General features: G+C 31.3%; 1 protein-coding gene and 1 long non-coding RNA gene across 2 annotated transcripts in view; both read left to right on the top strand.

Moving 5' to 3' along the window:
* The first annotated feature begins 1339 nt into the window (after positions 1-1339).
* Positions 1340-22777, top strand: part of LOC126733774 (uncharacterized) — a 33295-nt gene continuing 11857 nt past the window's right edge. The window contains exons 1-3 of the mRNA XM_050437169.1: positions 1340-1751; positions 12316-12526; positions 12588-12718. Of these exons, the coding sequence (XP_050293126.1) occupies positions 1542-1751; positions 12316-12526; positions 12588-12718 (552 nt within the window). The 5' untranslated portion in view covers positions 1340-1541. The remainder of the gene's footprint in view (positions 1752-12315; positions 12527-12587; positions 12719-22777) is intronic.
* Positions 13899-15876, top strand: LOC126733776 (uncharacterized). Its single transcript, XR_007659862.1, has 2 exons — positions 13899-14030; positions 14121-15876. It is a non-coding gene; the product is annotated as an uncharacterized LOC126733776 (long non-coding RNA).

Here is a 22777-nt window from a genome sequence, read left to right as displayed (position 1 = left end):
GGCGGCATTTTTCATGGCGCGCAGGGTGGCATTTTTTACTAAATTAGGCACTTGATTAGATGTCCACATAAAATATTTCATGAATGCTCTGAAATATCCATGAATATTTTAGGTTTAGAAGTTACTTCTAGAATAGTCAAGAATGCAAAAGATATAAGGATTAGGAAAGGAAAGGAAAATTGTAAAATTTGGGTATTTTTTAAAATTAAACTTACGTGAGTATTGACAATGCAGTTCATTCAGCGAGCTCCACCATGTATAAAGCAAGAGATTGAGAGTACCATGAAACAAAAATATTTACGATTTACTGTACTGACCCATCTAATAAAGATTAAGTTTACTCACCGGGGAACCTCGGTCCCCTTGATTCAGTCATGCCAACAACCATCAATATAGTTACTTTATGTTTGCCTATAATTTACATATATATGTCTTCTTTCTTCGACGACTAGCTAGTGTCCCCTAAAATAGTTAAGGCTACCCCAGACGCTCCACTGCCGCTAAGCAGTAAGCATCTCAACACTCGGAAACTAAGATAACATATATCGAGATCTTAGAATCCAAATGTGTCAATCGAGAAGACAAGTGAGGGCCCTCTATAACTCACAAGACCAACTCGAAGGAACTGCGCGCTCAGAGGGCATCCCTGTCGATTGCTACACAATCGACCACAACCTGGTAATACCTCGCTAAACAGCGACAAACTCTGGTATACCATAAAACTCTAGCCATGGACTGATACAACAACAATATAAAATATTACTCACATGTCGACATAATTAACCTCTGCACAAAACAATCACAACCATTCTAATATCCACCTAGTGGACAAACACCACCACACCTGGTCAACTATGACCACTCTATATACATGGCTCTTTATAAGTCGAAGTGCTAGCACTCACTGACTCTTTTACTTCTTTGGGTCTCTCTCAATCTCTGCTTATATTATTATTTATGTTTAGGGTATAGATTTTCAAGGATGTACGATAATTCTCGGGCGGTTGAGACACTTATAAATGAATACAGGGTGTTTATAAAATATACGTTTATTAAATATAATTAATTAATTTAGGATATTTTACAGGAAGGATTAGGAAAAAAACTACCCAAACTTCCCAAATTGCGAATCCAGAATCACGTTTTTCCCTAGACTAGAACTAATATCGAAATCTCTGATCCAATTAGATTTTCACATTAATTTCTCCAGTTTCAAATCAGAAATTTAATCCAACACCTACACACGCTCCTTTACACCAGCTCCTAGTCTGTGAATTAGCGAGTTCTCGCACGAGGCTCGGTTGCAAAGGTTAATAACGTGTTTTTGTTATAGCAGAAATATTTAGTCGTTTCAGCGCAGTGAAGTGGGTACTACTTCAAGCAGGCGTACCGTGTCCACCGAGCGGTAAAAACCGGCTGTTTATGGTGCTTATAGGCTAATTATACAATTTCTCCCACGACGGGATTTACTTTAAAATTCGTTTAATTAACCTCCGATTAAACAGTCGTGTCCATTAGTTTATTGAGATCAAACACGGAAAATGTCTGGTTCGGTGATGAAAACGTTTATAGTTTGCACCAAACTGAAGGAGGTCAGGCACATACAGAGGCGATGCCTTAGTTTAAGTTCATCCAGCTGGAATATCAGAGACAATATTCTTTATCATCCTAGACCGGTGGATATTCCTAATGTTAGTTTGACGGAGTATATCTTTTCGAAGATTGAGAATTATGCTGACTTTACTGCATTTGTAAGTACTTAGTTATAATATTTCGTATACATGTTATCATTCAAGTTGCTGGAATGTTTCTTTGGGAATTTTCATGAGCTGTTATTTATGTCCAATGATAATAGATCAGGAATGTTTTACTTTTCTGAATGCATATTTTATGCATATCCGTTCCTCTTTTATTCATTATAGATAGTAAATACATGATTTAGGATCATATTTCTTGAGAATATTTTACTAAATAATTCGACTGTTTTTCAAAGAGGTTCAGTCGGATAATTTTCATATTTTGCATACACTAATGTGGACGGATTCCTGAGGATGAATTTGAACGTAAAAATGTGGTATTTAATACGTATAAATATATAGTATTTATATTTTATAATAGTATTTTATACGTATATTAATGGTATATTTTAAAAGGATCAGTTTTGCAGTAGTTTTGGTGAGAATTTTCTTAAAAAGACTCGGTCAAAGAAATAATATTTATTTCACAATAATTTCTCATAAGAAAATTTCTTGTGTCTCAAAAACATTACATACATATGTAACTGTTTTATATTTTAGTTGTCTTTCTTTGTATCTTTTATTTTTATACTTTTTAGTATAGTTTTTAATTTTATATTAATTTTATTTTTTTTAACACTTTTAACACACTAGTTTTGGCTTTATATTGTTAATAATGATTTTGTAGTTTCTCGAATATTGCCTTGTTACCATGTACACTACCGGCCAAAAGTGAAGAAATATTTACAAATTTAACAATAACATCTTAACATACAAGATATTATTTTACATTTTTAGTAGAAAATATTTAGCTCTATTATTGCAGCATAAAAACACATCCTTCTTGTTTGTATTTACCGTATCAGTTGATCAAAAAATTATTTATGCTATTTTATGCGGACAAAAGTGAATAACATTCCAAACAAATTTTATTTGGTATTTAAAGTGATTATTTATCATTAGTTTGATCTTAACGTTGAGTGTTAAACTGTTTTATACGGTTTGTGCAAAATGCCTCGCGGAATAGATCTGAGTATTGATCTCCGAAAATTAATTGTTTCAAAATTTCAAGCTGTGTAGAACAAAGTGAAATTGCTATAGACAAATTAATCGTAATAGATCCGTAGTTTAAAAAACTATTGCTGCTTTTAAAAAATATAATAGTATCACTACCCGTCCAAGGTATGGACGGCCAAGGAAAACGAATAAAGTTATTGAGAGAAAAATAAAAATGTTGGCAACAGAACATCCCTTTATGCCCGCCACAGAAATTTATAATGAAATACCTGGGGTTTCGTGCGTACTATTCGTCGTCGTTTGACTGAATTTGGACTTTATAGCCGTCGTCCAGTTAAAAAACCATTCATTTCTAAAAAAAATAGATTGGCTAGACTCCAATTTGCACAGGAACATCTTGATTGGACAACCCAAAAGTGGAAAACGGTTCTATTTTCTGATGAAAGTAAGTTCTGCCTATTCGGATCTGATGGAATGAAATGGGTTCGTCGTCCTGCCAATACTAGACTTAATCCAAAGTACACCAGGGCAACTGTGAAACATGGAGGAGGCAATATCATGGTTTGGGGTTGCTTTTCCGGATCAGGAGTAGGACCATTAAGAAAAGTTGAAGGAAAAATGGACAGATTTCAATTTTTAAGAATTCTTCAGGATCTTATGCTTTCATACGCAGAAGAAAATATTCCGCTAAAAAAACCCGATAGAAAACCTATGGGACCATTTAGATAGGAAAATCAGACAAAAAAATAAAGATAAATTTAAAAACCAGGATGATTTGTTTACAGCTCTTCAAGAGGAGTGGAATTCCATTTCAGCAGTTTATATTGACAGCCTAATGAACTCTATGCTGAAGTTATAAAAAATAAGGGTTTTGCTACACATTATTAGTCTTTGTATGTACAACTAACTAATACATTGCGTATAAAAAATAACTAAAAGCAGTGTTTCTCCACTTTTGTCCCCTGTAAAAACAAGAATAAAATAAATTAGTTGTCACTTTTTTTTTAAATGTTTTATTGAGGTACTGAAGACTAGAAACAAAATTATATTAAAAAAAATTAATGATCAAATACACTAATATAAAAATAAATACAAAATACACTTTGTTTCTCCACTTTTGTCCGGTAGTGTATGTAGCAAATATGCTACATAAACATGTTATTATTGTTATAGATGCTATTCTAGCGAAATGATGAATTCTTTTCTTTATAAATAGTTAATCTAATTTAATAAGTTACCAAATAATATTAAGGAATGTAGTTGTATAAGAGAATTTAAAGGGTTGTTAGGAGGGTATATCTAATTTTAATATTTGTGTAGTTTAACATTGTATTTTACTCATTTATTATTTATTCGCTTACTTTTATTTTTACTTTATATATTTACTAGTTTTATCAAGATATCGTAAATATGTTTTTAAAAATTATAATATATATTATTGTACTTGTATGTAGCAATATGTTAAATAAATAAACATTATTAAATTCTTCATAATGTTCTAATGGAAAAACAATCTGAGTTAGAGACAATTTTGTTAACCAAGAGCCAACAACAAAAAAGTTTAATTAATTAGCAAACATAATTTTAGAGATAACCATACTACATATATATATATATATATTATTTTCTTTTGCACCAAAATAGAAAAATCTCTGAGGATGGATTTGAGGGAAAAACGTGCCTATGAATTACAATAAAATTATCAAAAAATTATCTTGAATAGTACTGAAATCATTACAAATCTTTTAGAACATTCGTATTATACATATAATGGTTTATGGAGTGTGAAACATGTAGAAGAGGTTTAAATGACTTATAATGATATTTCACTTTTTTCCATTTTAAATATGTTTATTTTAAATGACAGACAAAACGGAAAAAAGTGTTTGACTAAACACCTTGTATAACAAAAAAATTATTAACATAATTTTTGTGAATTAGTCAGCAATTACTATAATGTCTAATGTCCATGGCCATGATGTTATCCTTATCAGCGATTACAACTAGATCGTGTAATGAGTATATATAATGGTAGTAAACCTATATATATATTTAGCATGCCTGTACATTATTTTATTAGTAAATAATTATTATTAACTTTCTATGTTACAAGTATATACAAGGTGACCCTACTTATTATTTTAATGTCCATATATATTTTTTAAAACTAAATATATGTAGTATATTTTTAATTAATGTTGAAAGAAAATTTATTTAATTTTTTGTTTTTAAAAAAAGATTTATCCAACAAAAAAATTTTAAAAAGTAATTCACTTATTTAAAGCATGGTCAATTAAATAAATATTATCTTGTGTATTTTTTTTAAATACATTTTGATTACCTAAACATAAACTTTATTTTAAACTTGTTTTTCTTATACAAAAACGTCTTTAATTATAGTTATGGTACTCCACTAATACAGACATATTCAGATCGATGAATTTTCGAAATATTACTTTGTGGCCAATGATACATCTTTTATGCTAATTCGTTTAAGTTTATAAAAAAACATATTATGAGAAACCGTGTCAAAAGCCTTTGTTAAGTCCAGAAATACACCAAAATTTTCCTTCAAAAAGTACATATTTTATCTTTATATTTTCAATAAAACCAAATTGTTTATTATAAAATACATATGTTTTTGGATGCCTGAAACTTTACAATTTTTCCCTTTAAACAAACAAATTGCTTATAACAGAGATTGGTTTATAATAATTTACGCAGATAGAACAACAGAAGTAAATGTTCTGCTGAAAAATACCTAGTTGAGTTTAGTGTTTCTATATTTCAAAAATTAAAGATCGATTAAACAAAATATGTAAAGAATACGAATTAAATACTATTTAAACTCAAATTAAAAACATAAAAAATTTATAAAAATTACATATTTACTATACAACGCAAAAAACTTTTTTAATTTTAAAATTAGCTCTATTCATATCATCTCTGTTCTTTACTTTTCTAAAAAAGTATTTAATGGTAGTACTAACATATACTTCATATATATACCAAATATTCCATATAATCTTTACTAATGCTTAAGAAGTATTAAATAATGATGTTCGGTTAGAAGACTTATTAAATGCGTTAAAATGTATAAAAGATGCAAAGCAGTGGTACTACAGGTTTTTTTTTAAATAACATTTTCCCATTTATTTATTTATTTACATTCAAGGCTCTTACAGACAGACGTAGCTGTCCAATAATAAGAATAAGCACGTTATATCACAAATACAAATTAATAAACAAATTCTACATAATACTACTTACAACTACGGAGAATTAATTCTAAAAATTACATCACAATCTAGAAAAAAAATACCCATGTAGTTTATTCAGGAATCCGTCTTAGGTGTCGTTTAAAGGCACAAAGCTCAAAAAAGAAATCAATATTAGGATACATTAACTCTAAACTATTATACATACAGGTACATCTAATAATTGGAGAATTCGATAAGTAATTGGAAAAATACCTATATACTAGAAAAGTTTGTCTATTTCGAATAATATAGGGATTGATGTTAAAATTGAGTTTTTCTAAAACGACAAAATAGTTATTTCAATTAGGTGAATCAAAATGTTCTGCTAAATGATCTCTCACTCTATTTAAGAGCGATTTTGAAAAGATACGACCTTAACTTCAAAGTTCGCAATTAAAACCAAATACCTAAAACTTACGTTATCACGATTTATCGATGACATGTAAATGTCAATCAAAAACTACTCCGATCCTACTGACTGCACCAGTTAGCTTTATATCAGAGGCAGAAGAACATTGAGTTTAAATTTGTTGAACAATTGATTTTAAAAGGGCTTTTGGTAAGGTACGCGTGTTATGACAAGATGCTGCAAACTCTAAAAATAACAGAGATAGATGGCTGCAGTATGGGTGAATCACTATCGAATAAAATTCAGAGGAAATATTCAATGAGGCTTTTACTGATGCCACTGAAAGAGTTAATATTAACGGGGTCAATGTAAATAATATCAGATACGCCGATGATACACTCATTGTCAATGAATAAGATAAGCGACACTTATACACAGTATGGCTTGAGACTGAATAGGGGAAACTGGGTAACAGTGAGGCACTTTTTTTTCTTTTTACTATAAGACCATTACTATTAAATGTATAAACAAAATTTTTTAATGACTCTATTTTTACATCCTTTTATTAACACAATATGTAGAGAATTTAGCGGTACCTGAGTTTTAAGATCTCTGAATTTGACACATAAAATTCAGTTGTCATTTGTCTCAGTGTTACCCATGTGTGGGTAACAGTAAGACACTATATGTAATTGCCCAGTGATTAAAACAAAATAAAAACTCCAACTTAATTTATTTCAATTTTGATTTTAAACAGAACATCAAAGGAAATTGTAGCTTTAAGCTTACTTTCATTTTTAAAGTAAGAAAACATGTTTTAAAAGAAGATGAACGCATATTCATTAAACTAAAGTTTAATTCGAACGAAAAAAATGAATTTTGTCGCTTAGTCTGACCGTAATTAAGGGGTCTTGGTAAAAATCATTTTAACGTCCTTAACTGGTATTGTGGCAATGTCGGAGATAACGGGAAAGTAGAATTTTGAGTCATAAAACTAATATTCGCCTCATTTGTCTCAGTAACACAAGAAAGCACCTTTCCTATGTAGTAAACAGGCTTTGATTTTGTGTTTTCTGGTTTAAATTCAACCAGAACATAATCCTCAACCTCTGGAAATTTTGATAGATCTTCAAATGATGTGGGATCCACTCTTGGATCCGCTTCAGGTTCTAGATGTTCAGATGATGCATCAGAATGCTATTCTTCATCAACTTCATCACTGTCCCGAATCTTTCGCTTTACATTTATCTTTTTCTGTACATCTATTGAGCTTGAAGGTATTGTTTTTTTAGCCTGTCTTTCTTCTTTTGGGAGTATCGGTGGGTATCATGCTTTTTCCCTTTCGTCTACCTTTGGATGTCTCTTTTCTCGGCTCAGCTTTAGGAAACTGGGAATTTCTTCCGGGGTTATATATTTATTTGCGTTTAGTTTAGTTTGATCATCAATTAGTTTCCGAGGAGGAGTTTGATTACCCAGTTCTAGTTGAGGTCTATCAGTGACTGAGCATGGCAAAAAGTCAATATTTAAAAGCAGAGGTAATACAAATATTAGTCATTTGCTTTTTGATATGCTTCTCCCACACAACCTGTAATTTGATAAATGGTAACTGGCTTTCCAGGATGATGCAACAGCCAGCTATCTATAGCAGCATTATAAGCAATACTGAAAGGCTTAAAAATGCCAACGTCTAAAGGATCCATCTTATTGGTCGAGTGTGGTGAAAATGTCACAATAGTGACGCAATTTTCCTTAGCAAGATTGATGACTCTCATGATTGTCAAAAAGTAAAAGACTTGGATTTTCTTTCGAACTAGAGGTGTGCTTAATAAAGTGCTTCATTACTTTTAAAAACAAGTCGGCATTCATCCAACCAGACGGAGACGCCAGACCTAAAGTACCAGGCGGAGCACCAACAATCATGTGTTCTTTGAAGTAAACCCGTGGAAAAACCGTAGCAGAAGGGAGTTGATTTCCTGCAGCACTTTTGCACATGTTGTTACAAGAACGCCCTTTTCTCCACATGTAACTTTATTGACTTATTTTGCTCCTTTTTTGGCTAAAACTTTAGCCGATTTTGGAGTTGATAAATATTTCTAGAACAGTCACTGTAGCTGGTTTATCAAGATTAAAAATACGCGTCCCATCGTTAAATCTTTCATTCAATTCTAATCTTTCAAACATATTAACGTTATGCCTATTAAAAAATGTGGCCCGTAACAGACTACATCCTTCTGGAGTTCTTAAAGAAACATTTGGATTTCTTTTTATGAAATTTCTCATCCACTCCTCTCCTGCCATTTTATTAACGGACCATTTCAGAGGCATCTTAAAATGGTTTATGAATGCTAGCTCATAAGCCAATTTACGCCAATCACGAAGAGGGAGCCCATAAAACATCTGAGAGCATTTAATAATATAATCAGCCAGCATTTCTTTTTGCTCGGTATTAAGTACTTTATTTACTGCATAATTAGGTGTATACCGAATCAATTCATCCTGACTGGATTTTCTCTTTCGCGCATCTAAAAATAGATATTGTATGTATTTGGTATGATTAAAACAACTTTTTTTACCCAGATAAGGTCTGGAAGCTTAAATTTTCTTGTTTTGCAACAGATCTAGTGCTACGTCCGCTAAGCACAGCTTCAACTGCCCTTTTCATAGTTCCCTCGGAAAATGTTTCATAGTTTGTTTTCCTTGGTGGATTCCTCGGCATTCTGAACACTTTTTATAAAATTATAAAAAAAAGAAGCGAGTTCTATATTTTTTAATAATATCTGGGTAACAATGAGACATGTTTCACTGTTACTCATTGTCGCTAAAGCTAAACAAAACATCGTAACCCTAACTTAATTTCTTTTGTTCTATTAAACTGCCTTATTCTGTTAGCTAACCTACACATAACTTTATGGTAATGCTAACAAACTGCTAAATATTCAACTTAATTTTACAAAAAAGTCTCAACTTACCTGTTGATATTTACTTTTTGCACACGAAAGGCACGTGAACGCGACAGAATTTAATTCAAACACGGATGAAAATCAAACGGATAGGAAATCGGTAACTGTCAATGTAGCTAAGATACACAAGTAGTGACTGGACAAAGAACCGGAGCAATTTCGAATGTCTTACTGTTCCGCCAGGTCTCACTGTTACCCAGTTTCCCCTACCATAAAAATAAAATAATTTATTTTTAGCAAACAACCCTACTATTGGGGAAGATATATCATGATCAATGACAGAAAGCTGGAGAGAGTTGATGCGGTTAAGTATATCTCGGTAAGGGGTAAGGGAACCCTACTGTATAATCAAAACGAAAATAGATAAAGCTAGTATAGTAACGACTTAACACTGAATTTGCAAATGAGTTCTTTTCCAGTTTTCTTGTACGGCGACACAATATTCATTATGATCAAATATCTAGAATCATTCGAGATGTGGGTGTACCTATCCAGCGACAGGATTAGTAACAACATAGTTCTTAATCGAAGTCAACCATCAAACGACGCAAATTAGAATATTTTGATCATCCCATAAGACACCTGGAGAAATATGATACCTTGCATCTTATTATAGAGGGAAAAATGCAAGGCAAGCGTATTCTAGGAAGAAGGAGAACATCATGGTTAAACAATTTGAGACAGTAGTACGGGAAACCTACAGTCAACTTTTTCGAGCAGCTACTAATGGAACAATAGTTGTCAAAGTGATATATTACCCAACGATCAGTAAAGTAGTAATTAATGAGGTTCGGAGAGAGGATGCATTAAAAGACAGTACAGCAGTGGGAGGGACTAGACTCTATACCTCCTTAGATGCTTAGAGACTTATTTGATTTTCTTACTAACTTTATTTAATTTAATATAATATATGTCCGGTTTAAAAAAAAAAAGTATAAATTCAATATCCAAATTATATAAATTATTGGGAGCAATTATAGAGTGTTAAGTAAGTGTTAAATTGTTTCGAAGATATAGGGTGAACAAAATTGCGTACAGTACCAACATTTTACTATCAAACAGTACACATGTAAAGTTGCTCAATTTACAATGAATACTCGAAATAACTTCCTCCAGCCTGGATTCAAGCATACAATCTACTCGTGATTGATTGGCGAACTATTTCAAATATATTAAGGTTGTTTTTAATTGACTTACACCCCGCAGTTCCAATTTTTCAATTTATCCAAATTCTCTCCTATTGTAAACTGATAACTTCTAAGGTCTCCATAAGATTTGGAAATCAAGTAGACCCTTGAGGCAGGGGCACAGATTATGGAGACTATTTAACCATGTCAAAGTTGGTGATCAAGGTGCCGGACTATATTAAAAATAGTTCCAAGAGTGTAGGGTGGATTTGCCTGTCTGGTAGGCATATTCTTTAACCGATCAGTCTCTTTATCGTCCTTAACAGAAAAATGGTTATCGGTATGATTTAGGGTTTGTGTAGTCGCTTTTTCCTGGTTTCGGCATAACATAACTATCACTTCTCGCCAAGGAAAGGTCTTGAATAGTTTGACCATATTATTATGTAGAATAAGTACTTATAACCCATTTTACAGGGGGTATGAAGGGAATGATTTTTTTATCCATTTTACTCTCGTACTGTCTCGTACTCGAGAGTTCAGTTGAATTCTGGAAAGTAAAGACGTTCCATAACCTCCAATAGATAATAATTTGTTATTCATCTTCGGTTAATAAGATAAAAATTTGACGAAAAAAACGGACTTATTATACAATTATTTATATCGGATGTTGGATAACATGTTAATGTATGCCTATGTCAAATTTATAACACACTTGTATATGCTCATTTTTTTACGGTAATTTAATGCAATTAAAATTATATGGGCAAAGGTTAATTTCCAAGTATGTTTTTTTTGACGTCAATATGGCATAAATAATGTGCCTTACAATAGTTTTATATAATTTCCATACTTGAACGATTTATATATTATTGTTCACGATTTGACAAAAAAAAGGTTATGCAGAATATTTCTTATACTTATATACAACTCTAACATGTTCTTATTTCTGTGTATATTTATACATAATAGTATTAGCCTTGATGTTTTATAAATGGCATGTTATCAAGCACATATTTATATCATTATATAGGTACCTAGTTTTATTCATTATTCACATGCACTTTTTTAAATTACCGGTATATTAAATTTGCTATTTATTAATTGTTACATAATTTCCTATTCAGAAAATATGTGAATTCTTAACGAAATGGTGAAAGCATAAACATTTTACAAATTTAATCTAATAAATTTATATTAATTCTATCTAGTTTATAGTGCTTTTAAAAATATTAATCAATGATATAATAATCGCTACTTAGTTACACACGAGTGCACATTCATTATAAACATTCCCATTGTTTTCAACGCTTAATTGGGGTCTTTTTATCTTCACATGCATGCTGTGGAGAAAATGTTTAAAAAAAAACATTAACTCCAGTATAAGTTAAAAATAGCATATGGCAATACATATAAAGAACTGCAATCTGCATTTATCTTTTCAGTTTAAAAGTTTTGTTATCGTGACAAAGCAAAAACTTTATATGTAACTTATATATGGTTTAAAAAATCTTATATGTACTGATTTATTTGCATTTCAAAAGCTAAGACTAAAAATATGTTTAAGGTCAGTTATTAATAAATAAAACATAGAAATATAATCCTAGTGATTTTAGCGATACTAGTATTACCACATAATTAAAATGAATTTAATGTATGTATGCGCTCCACCTAAATATGCATAAATGATCAACTAGATACGGTTATAAAAAATGTATGGAAAGGTTTAATAATGATCTTGTTATTAAATAATAAAATTTTCCTTTAAAAAACATATTATTGCTTAAATGTTTCACGGGTCGCTTTTATAGGATTCTATTAGGGTAATTTTAATTCAAAAAATAATTTAATATTTGCTATTCTTTTTAGGAATGCGCTTTAACCCATAGAAAACTAACCTTCGGTGAAGTGAGAAAAGCCAGCAGAAATTTAAGTAAGGCCCTTCGAAAAAAATTGGGATTAAAAAAGGGAGACGTGGCCCTAATTTATTTTCCAAACTGTCCCGAATTTCCCGTTGCTACATTGGCGTGTTTGGAAGCCGGAATTGTGGCTTCAACTGTAAATTCATTATACACACCCGGTTAGTAAGTATAATATCTCTTAATATATACAATGTTTATGAGGTGCATTTAATATTTTAGATGAAATCTCTAGACAGCTTAAAGACTCCCAGGCTAAGATCATCATCACGTGTCAAGAAGTATATGCAAATGCGGAAAAGGCTGTTGCAAGTCTTCCGGGGAAAATACCAATTATTTGTGCAAGGACTAAGGTAAAAATATCAATTAAAATTGCAGTTTATCGTTGAATATATTTTAAAACTTAGAAATGAAAAGTTTTTCTGCTACAAAATATTATTGGCAAGTATGTCAAACGGCTTGTGAAAGTCCAAGGAGATTACACTTGTAAGCAAACATTTATAATTTTTTATATCTAGAACAAATCATGTCACGTCATTTTATTCGAGGGCTATACCTTGCAAGTACTGTAAAACGAAGTTTTATTTCATAACATTTTTGTATATGCAGATTGTTTACTATATTCGAAATTTTACTTTATTTTAAGATATTAAGTTTTTTTATTCAGTCTTGAATAATAGGCTTAACGTGCAACTCACTCTCAAAAATCTTTTATTTACATAAGACCCTGTATGAGTAAAGATTTAAAGTCATAAAGTTATTTGTTAGTCAACAGTATACAACTAGGAGAATACCAACCAAGAATAGTGAGCAAATCTTTATAATGAGCGGTCAAGAATAACTCGAGAAAAATGCAAAAAATAATGAGATTTTTTCAAGACATAATATCAGAAGTAAGTGGAAGTATCATCCAAAGAATTAAAAAAAATAACTCATATAAAGATTACAAAATGGGGAAGTCTTTATCTCCAAGAAAAATGCATGTAGGTCACTTAGGTAAATGTATTATGCATTTCGGCTGTGTAAACAGCCATGGCTGTTATATATGGCTGTTTACACAGCCGAAATGCATAATACATTTACCTAAGTGACCTACATGCATTTTTCTTGGAGATAAAGACTTCCCCATTTTGTAATCTTTATATACACATTCTCCTACAAAATATGGACTTCTATTCAACTCATATAAGATAGAAACAGACATATGGCGATGGTAAGTTTTTTGCTTAATTTCATCTGCAAATTACGATCCTGAATTTTGTCGTAATATTTAAAAACAAACACCCTTTATAGATGGTCCAGTTTCTTGAAATATTGGACAGTTACTGGTTGTATACCAAGTTTATCCTAAGAAGATAACAATACGCATTATTAGTTAAAAATTGACTTTTGATAGCAGAGATCAATTTTTTCTCAATTAACCCATTTAACCCTGGAATGCTATTTGGCGTACAGTTGTACCCCAGTTTCAAAGTGCGACCTATTAAAAATAGGTAGCGCTGCAGGCGTGGCCTTTTAAGTAGGTTCTTTCTATGAGCAGTCAGTTCATGTGTGGTATTAGTGTCGCGCAGTGCTTTTCTTATTCTTGAAATATTTAGTAGCAGGGGTACAGGTGTACCCCTGCTAGTTACCGTAGCAAATTATTATAGTTTTTTGCGTTTGCATGTAAGTATATACTTTTGATAAGTTACTGAAATTAATAAAATAAAATTGTAAAATATATATTTTAATTAGTTATATTTATTTTCTTTTTAGAAGACACAAAATGACTTCTCAACAAAAGTGTTTCTATTTGACAAATCCGAATGATATCGACGAAATACATCGTATCCTCTATGATTCTGAGTTAGACGACTCTCCGAGTGATAGCGACGAGGCAGACCTAATTATTCCTGATTTTAGAGCCGATCCAGAGGAAAACGAGACCTCGGAAAATGTCGAGGCCATTCCATCCACTTCAGTTTGCTATGATTTTGAAGATGAATCCGATGACGATGGCTCAGTTAAAACGCACGTATAAAACCAAAGTTAAAATTTTACAGGTTCCTACTCAACTACAAGGAAAAAATCAGTATAAGTGGTCAGGAGTGAAAGGAAAATCAGTTCGTCGTACACCAAAAAGAAATCTTGTTCTACATTTACCTGGAAACAAAAACGAGTTAAGGAATCTACAGTCAGGGCTAGAAGCTTGGAAGTTATGTTTTAACATGGAAAATTTAATTCAAATTACAGAATAAACTAACAAAGAAATAGAACTTGAAAGAATAAATTATGGAGAAAAGAAACTCAATAATCAGGCCGAAGATCCTAACACAGCTGTCTCGACGGCTTCTTCATTTACTAAAAACACCGACAATATTGAAATTCAAGCCATCTTTGGTTTATTTTATTATGCAGGAGATATGAAAATAAATGGTGTAAATACCAACGAACTTTTTGATAAAGATAGTGTTATACCAATATTTCGAGCCACAATGCCAGAAGCGACGAACAATTGGTTGGATTTCGAGGACGATGTCCATTCAAAATGTACATTCCTTCAAAACGAAACAAATATGGTCTTAAGCTTGTGATGTGCTGTGATACTAAAACAGCTTTTGTACTTGATGCTGAAGTTTATGTAGGTAAGGACTCCACACCACGGGATGTTCCTGTTGTGTTGTGATGCCCAGTACTATTGCGACGAACTTACCTCTTCCTTTCAAGGAACGAATAGAAATTTGACTATGGACAATTGGTTCACCTCTATAGATACAGCAAAAATGCTTTTAGATAAAAAGCTTACTATTATTGTTGGTACATTATGGAAGAACAAAAAAGAAATTCCAGGATTTTTTATGGACCTTAAAGTTAGAGAAATAAATACAGCAATGTTTTGCTATAGTGACGAATTAACACTTTTATCTTTTTGTCCACCGAAGAATAAAAAAAAAATTGTTTTAATGCTATCCACAATGCACGAAAAAGGAGATGAGCAACTTTCAATATATTCCGGAAATAATTAAATTTTATAATTCAACCAAGGGGGGAGTAGATAGATACCTTGGAACAATTGTGTCACACATATTCAACTAACAGAAAGACTCGTCGTTGGCCCTTATGTCTATTTTATAATTTGTTAAATATTGTGGGGTACTCGATGATCCTTTTAAGAGAAAAAGAAATTGTAACCAAGAGAAGAGCTTTCTTGAAAAAACTAGCACTTGATCTAATAAAACCTCAAATGGAACGTCGTTTGGAAACTCCAACTTTGAGGCGCGAACTCCGGCAAACTATTTGCAATGTACTAAAAAAAAAAAGATGTAGTGGAAGCATCAACAAAACCAGAGCCTACTGTAGGTCGATGTGCATTTTGTTTAGGAAGCGACGATTGAAAATCTAGGGTTAGTTGCAACGTATGCAAAAAATTTATTTGTTTACAGCACCAAAAGAAAATATGCCCCACTTGTGCAGAATAAAAAATAAAACAAATTTTTGTAAAAATAAATAAATGTTTTAAATGCTTTTTAAACGTTTGTTTTTGTTTTACTTACATATATGCACAGATATTTTCCTTTAGGCCTTTTTTTATTTGGGGTAGAACTGTACCCCATTGTAGCATATTACGCTGTAAAAATAAGTGTAGCACTCCAGGGTTAAATCTTTAATGATACTAAGGAAACCAAATCATCAAAAGTAACATTAAAAACGAAATAGATTTTTAGGTAGTTTTGAAAATTAATGATAATTAGCTTGAAAATTAACTATAGTTTATTTTAATGACGTTTTTATGGTTCGTTTACTTTAAAACATTCGGAATACAAAAATAGCACAAGTATTACACACGAAACGCAATGACATAAGACTATTAGATTTATACTTTATTTATTTCCTATTATTTATTTCGATTTAAAATTCGCGCCAATATTCAAATTGTAATTGGCCTCGTAGCGGCGAGTGTGAACACTCGTCAACTTTCAACGTGTTCCCCGAGAGGTCGCGATAAAGGATAGATATAAGTTAAATATTAAAACATAAATATGAATTTTAGTTACGCTTCTTCTTAGGTTTTTTTAAATCTATGAAATCATTAAATACGTTTCTTCCACATTCCATAAGTTATTAGATGCACGGAACAAACTTTGTGCTGGAATAAGTTATTAAACAAAGATAGATATATCTTTTTTTGCCTGAAGAAATGAACCTGAAAAAATCCCTGGCATAGGAAAAATAAAATCACTTAAACTTTGTTTCTGAATACGGCAGAGAGAAACTTATGATATTAATAATGTGTTAGAGAAAGATAGACCTCTATTTTTTTTTCTAGTTTGACTTTTAATATGTGTAACTTTTTATATTAAAAATACACTGAAATACAATAACTAATTTTAATTATAATATATTTGAAAGCCTCTACTAAAAGTGTCGTTTAAAAAAAAACAATGTTTTCTTTCTATCTATCGTCCACTTTCAAATATCTTATACGTTTAAGACCTATGTCTATAGTAACTTTTTTTGCTTAATTTCATCTACAAACATGTACCTGAATTTTGTGGCAATATTAAAAAAGAAACATCCTCTATCGATGGTCGAGGTTCTTAAGATATTTGACAGTGGTTCTATATGAAGTTAATCCTAAGGTATGACCTTAAGTATATATCCTGTTTAGTAAAAAATTGACTTTTAATAGCAGAAGTTTTATTAACTTTGGCTCTCTCTGAATTTGAATTTATGAAGGAAATCAAATCAGAAAAAGAAATATCAAAAACCAAATAGATTTATAGGTAATTTTGAAGAAAGAGTGTAATAAATTAGCAAGTTGTCAAAGCTAATAACTGAGTATGAAAAAATAGGTAATACTTACATTTATTTAGGTGATAGGAGGGCCATTTAAATGGTTGTAGGTATCTAAACTTATTACAAATTGTAATTTCACCACTTATTAACGCTCTACTCAACTCTAGTGGATCATATTAAGAGAAAAATATGCGCTCTATCACACCTCAAGCCTTATTGTGAAATGGCTACACGATATCATGGACAGTGCGTAAATGTAACCTTTAAAGTTAGGTTTATAAAAATGGAATAACTAGCAAAAATCAATTACAACATTGACAAAAAATGATTGCTGCTAATCAGTCAAATCAACTGGTGCTATCGGTAAAATAAAAATTTATTTTTTTTACACTGAAAATTTACTATAATTAATTTTAATGGCTTTTTATTGAAATGTAATTTTTTGTTATGTCTAATTTAAAAAATTGTATCGTTTTTATTTTTATTTTTATTTTTTTTTGTATCGTTCTTTTTAAAACACTCAATATCCAAAAATAACACAGTTATAACACACTAAACGCAATGGCATAAGACTACTAAATTTACACTTTATTTCGTATTTATTTATTTCGATTTAAAAGTCGCGCCAATATTTAAACTGTAATTAGCCTCCTAGCCTATAAAATACGTCATTTCTAAAGTCAAATTTTGTCAGTTCTAAAGTCAAATTTGATACCATTATATTATGCTCTCAAACTTTTTTAGCATTCTGAATGAACGTTCCCAAGACTATGAAATTGTCCATAATAATATCAAATTCGAACTAATGAAATGTTATCCCTCCGAAATGAGTTATCTCGACCCCGTTCTTTAAAAAAAAAAAACTGAATAATGAGAATCTCACAACCAACATCGTACAAGAGTCGAAATAAAGACGGATTCACCATTAAAATTGCATATGAATTTTACCAAAAACCCGTCTTTAGGTTGACTCTTCCAGGTGACGAGTTGGGTACGGGTTTACGCTGATTTTGAGACAGAAAATGCGTCTCGATTTCGTCTCCACAAGGGGGACCAAATGAGGACGCTTTTCGAAATACGCGTCCGCCGCTCGCTCCATCCTTGTCGCACCTTCGGGTCTAGGCGACCGATAAAGAATAGTATATAAATTAAACAATTAAAACAAATAGGAATTCTTGTTACGCTTCTTCTTAACTCTATAAAATCATTAAACACGTTTCTTGCACTCTCATAATATCCTGTTTTAAGTCACTTTCCTAATTTTCATAAATGTTTTTACTCGTCGTTTTTTAACGTTAAGAAGTAAAATATTCTGTCGTACTTTCTCGATAAGTCTTCTAGATATGCGAACTTGCTTCTCATATTTTTTGAGTGTGCACTCTGCATGCGCTATGCGCGAAGAATTTTGGATTGCAATAAGCGGCAATATCTCTCTCGTTTTGTTCGTTGAAAGTACCATCATCCTTTCGGGTACCGCAAAAACCTTAATTCTACAAACTCAAAATTAGTGTAAACAGAGGCGCCTCAAATTCATGAGAACTATAAAGTGCACGAAGATCCAGCAACTAGATCCTTACGGGTAAGTCGTTAAGGCCCCTTTGTTTCGCCGCTCAATGGTGAATAATATCAAAATTTCTCTTTTTATACAGTCCACAGTTTTATCTCATTTATTATAGTCGATTATTCACCATTTTTTGGTTAATATGTTCTCATGAATTTGAGGCGCCTCTGTTTAAACTAATTTTGAGTTCGTAGAATTGAGGTTTTTGCGGTACCCGAAAAGATGATGGTACTTTCAACGAACAAAACGAGAGAGATACTGCCGCTTATTGCAATCCAAAATTCATAGCGCATGTCGCATAGGCCATCTTTTTTTACTAACGCGCAAAGATACCAGGTGCAATGATATATTAAAGTTACTTTATTCATTCCTTGCAATAATCAATTATAGATTAATTTTACTGATATTAATCCCAACAAAAATAATTCTCCATACTATAAAGTATTGATCATAACCGCCCACTAAAATGCAAAGTATTTTACTATGCAAAGAAAAAGAAAAAATTGATTCAAAAAGAAAGAAAACTAATGACTATTAAAAATATTTTTAACACTAAGAGAACTACTGGTTTGGTAAGGGGCACAATTTTACCAATGGTCGCTTATATACTTCATTGGCTGTACGCACCGTAGCCACTCTATTTACACCATCTGCAGCAGGATGAAGTGTAATAATACGACCAATAAGCCATTTTAGAGGAGGAAAAAGTTCAATTTTAATTACCACTGATCTCTTTAGCTTGAAAATTAGTTTCCTTATACCACTTTTGCCTTTGTTGCAAGGAATGTAGGTACTCGGTATGCCACCGATTCCAAAAGTCTTGGTGCATTCTTTGCAACAATTGCCATCTGTCGAGTCTAGAAACTTTTAAATTGGTGACATCTGGAACTAGAATCGGAAATAGAAGATAATGGAGACAGCGTTAAGAAATGCCCGGGAGCCAATACGATTAAGTCATTTGGATCTGAACTGATAGAACACAACGGACGGGAATTTAAAACCGATTCTATCTGAACTAAAATGGTATAGAATTTTTCATATGTTAATATTTGCTCTCCCACAATTCTAATAAAATGTCCCTTTACTGACTTGACTCCTGTTTCCCACAATCCTCCAAAATGAGGAGATGAAGGAGGGTTAAAAGTCCATTTAATGTGCTCCTGTTGAGCAGCTAATTCAAAATAAGATAATATTTGTTTGTGAGAACCAACAAAATTGGTACCACAACCACTAAATAAATGTGTGACTGACCTCGTCTTGCCACAAAACGTTTTAAAGCTGCCAAAAAAGCATCACTGCTGAGATCAGAAACAGGTTCTAAATGAACAGCTTTAGTAGTAAAACATATAAAAATACAAAAATAAGCCTTTAGGACTTTGGCACCTCGGGTCCTGGAAATAGTTATAGGAAAACTACCAGCCATATCCACACCTATACATAAAAATGCCTTAACCTGGTTGATCCTATAATAAGGAAGATTACCCATAATTGGCTGAATTGCCTTTAGATTTGCCCGAAAACAACGATAACATTTTGACAAATTTCGACGAATAGCATTTTTCGAAGAAATTATCCAAAATTTTTGAACTAACAAACATTGCATAGTTTGCAACCCAGGGTGTAAGTATTTTATGTGAAACTTTTCAATTATTAAGTCAGTTAAACGATGCTTACTGGGTAACAAAATTAGATGTTTTTATTCGAAAGTAAGCCCAGAATAGATTAGGCGACCGCCCACTCTGAGCAATCCAGTTGCATCAATAACAACTGCAAGTTTTCTAAAAGGTTTTGAAACTAAACTTGACCTTTTAAGGTTTTCTATTTCCTCGTTAAAACAAAAATTTTGCACATAGCCAATAAGAATCATAAATGCATTATCAAATTTAGTAATGGAAATGTTGACATCTGTGCAACTTTTGTAAATTTAAAAACAATACAATTGTCTTACATCTAACAGTGTTGTATGAATTTTATTTAAAAGCTCTTCCCTAGGAATACTAGTATTTTATAAGTTCTTAAACTTTGAACCAAAAAACTGTAGATTATTTTCCTGACCTTAAATCATCCTTCATTAGTCCTTAAGATGCACAAACTTAGTGCTGAAATGTATTGTGTTAGAAAAAGATAAAGAAACTTTTTTTTGTCTCGTTTTTTCAAATTATACGAAAATATCTTGAGTGCCTGGAAAAAACTTAGAGGAAAATAAAATCACTACGTAAATAATGTGTCAGACAGAGATGAAATATCACATCGGATTGCTAAATCAACTGGAATTAACCTGGTAATGAGTAATGCCGGTCTTGTTGATTATACCTTAAATCTAGTAATAATTTGTTATTCAAAAAAGCTCCTCCTATATTACAAGAAATACCAAATCGCAACTTAACTTATATAAATATTATAAAATTGAATATAAAATAAAATAAAACTCGTCACTCCTATCTGCCCTTGTAAATATGTACTATCAAAATACAAAAATAATTGTTTAGTTTAATATTTGGTAAATAAAACCGATTTGGGTGTGTGTATTTTGTTTTTATTGTCAATAAGTTAAAACGTTTATACCTACAATAACACCGGTTGCACAATTTCATTTATCAAAAAAAAATATTTTCATTATTGTCTGATAAGGACAGAATGCCCGCACTAGCAACATTTATATATTTAAAATATTTTTGTATCCGACCGCTACAAACTCAACATTTTTCTTTCATAAGACATCTGCCTGCAACACCATTATTTTTTAAATATTTAACAATAATGATTTTGTTTACTTTAATAAGCAAAGGTATAAATAACATAAATACTGATAAAAGTATGTTATTTTTTACTCGATTTATGCTGCTATATACAAACATTTCATGTACATAATATATAATACTAAACAGTTATAACCTTTGATTTTTTTTAAAGCCTGTATGAAATGTAATTAAAAATTTTACATTTCAATGAACTTTGATATTTGCCCAAATATTAAGTACAATTTTTTAACAATCGTCAAGCCTGATAACAGATCCGTTGTATGTGTTAATTGACATCAACCTAAAGTGGTTTATCTGTACTGTAAATTGTTTTGAATAAAAAATTAGCTTGAATTGGAGATATGGATGTATCTGAAACACTACTTTAAACTGTACTTAATTATTTATTATTAATTTAATCATACACGTACTACTAATGTTTGAATATTCCTCTCATTAATATAATAATTGTAGAGTGTGGTCTAGGGATAAAGAGTTTACCACACATTTTGTGGCTCTTTTTGAAAATATTTTCATGTAATAAGAAAGAACATTTACTTTATAATAATTTCGTATAAAAATGATCCTTGCATGCCAAAAACTTATTGAATTAAAGGCAATTTTATCATCCAAGAGCTTCCAATATGAAGACTTGTATTCATTAGCAGACATAACTTAAAAGTAAACAGTTCTACTTAAAAGTATTTTCTAAGGAAGTGTTTGAGGGTCGTCAGACGATTTGTATAATTTAGGGCAATTTATGTTGGGGTAGTTTTGCTAATTGGGTTCCAAATAATAGTTTTATCAGCAAGTTGACAAATCTGAAATATTCTGAAAACTCATTTATTATTGTGTCATATCTATTCACAATAATCCAAATATTTTGAAAACTTATGTATGAATTCTATCGATTCGATAATCTCATATGACTTTCCGTTTCGGAGTAATTAGTAATAGTTTTTCAATGCATTGAAAAAATATTGAAACAGTCAAAGGCTCTACAAAAATCTAAATATTTTGAAAAATTTTGTAAGGATTTTGGTGGCATAATTAGAAAAGTGAATTTCTAATAAGTTTCTTTACCAAAACAAAAAAAAATCTTGGCTATTTAGTAGCTTTATCAAAAGAGCCCAGACAAGAATATAGTGGTTGCAGGGGCTGTTAATCTAACATTTTGCTGAGAACCTTAATATCTTCCTTACCAGTGAAGTAGACATCTGAAGTGATTGATCCTGATATATCTGATCATAGAGATCTGATATATGTCAGATTTGATTGAATTAAGTACTGATTGGCCATTTCTGAACAACAGAGAGTAGTAGTGGAAGTACTCT

Source organism: Anthonomus grandis, chromosome 3 (assembly GCF_022605725.1).
Source record: "Anthonomus grandis grandis chromosome 3, icAntGran1.3, whole genome shotgun sequence".
Taxonomy (NCBI): domain Eukaryota; kingdom Metazoa; phylum Arthropoda; class Insecta; order Coleoptera; family Curculionidae; genus Anthonomus; species Anthonomus grandis.
Note: the sequence above shows the minus strand (reverse complement) of the source record. Positions and strands in the feature narration are given on the sequence as shown.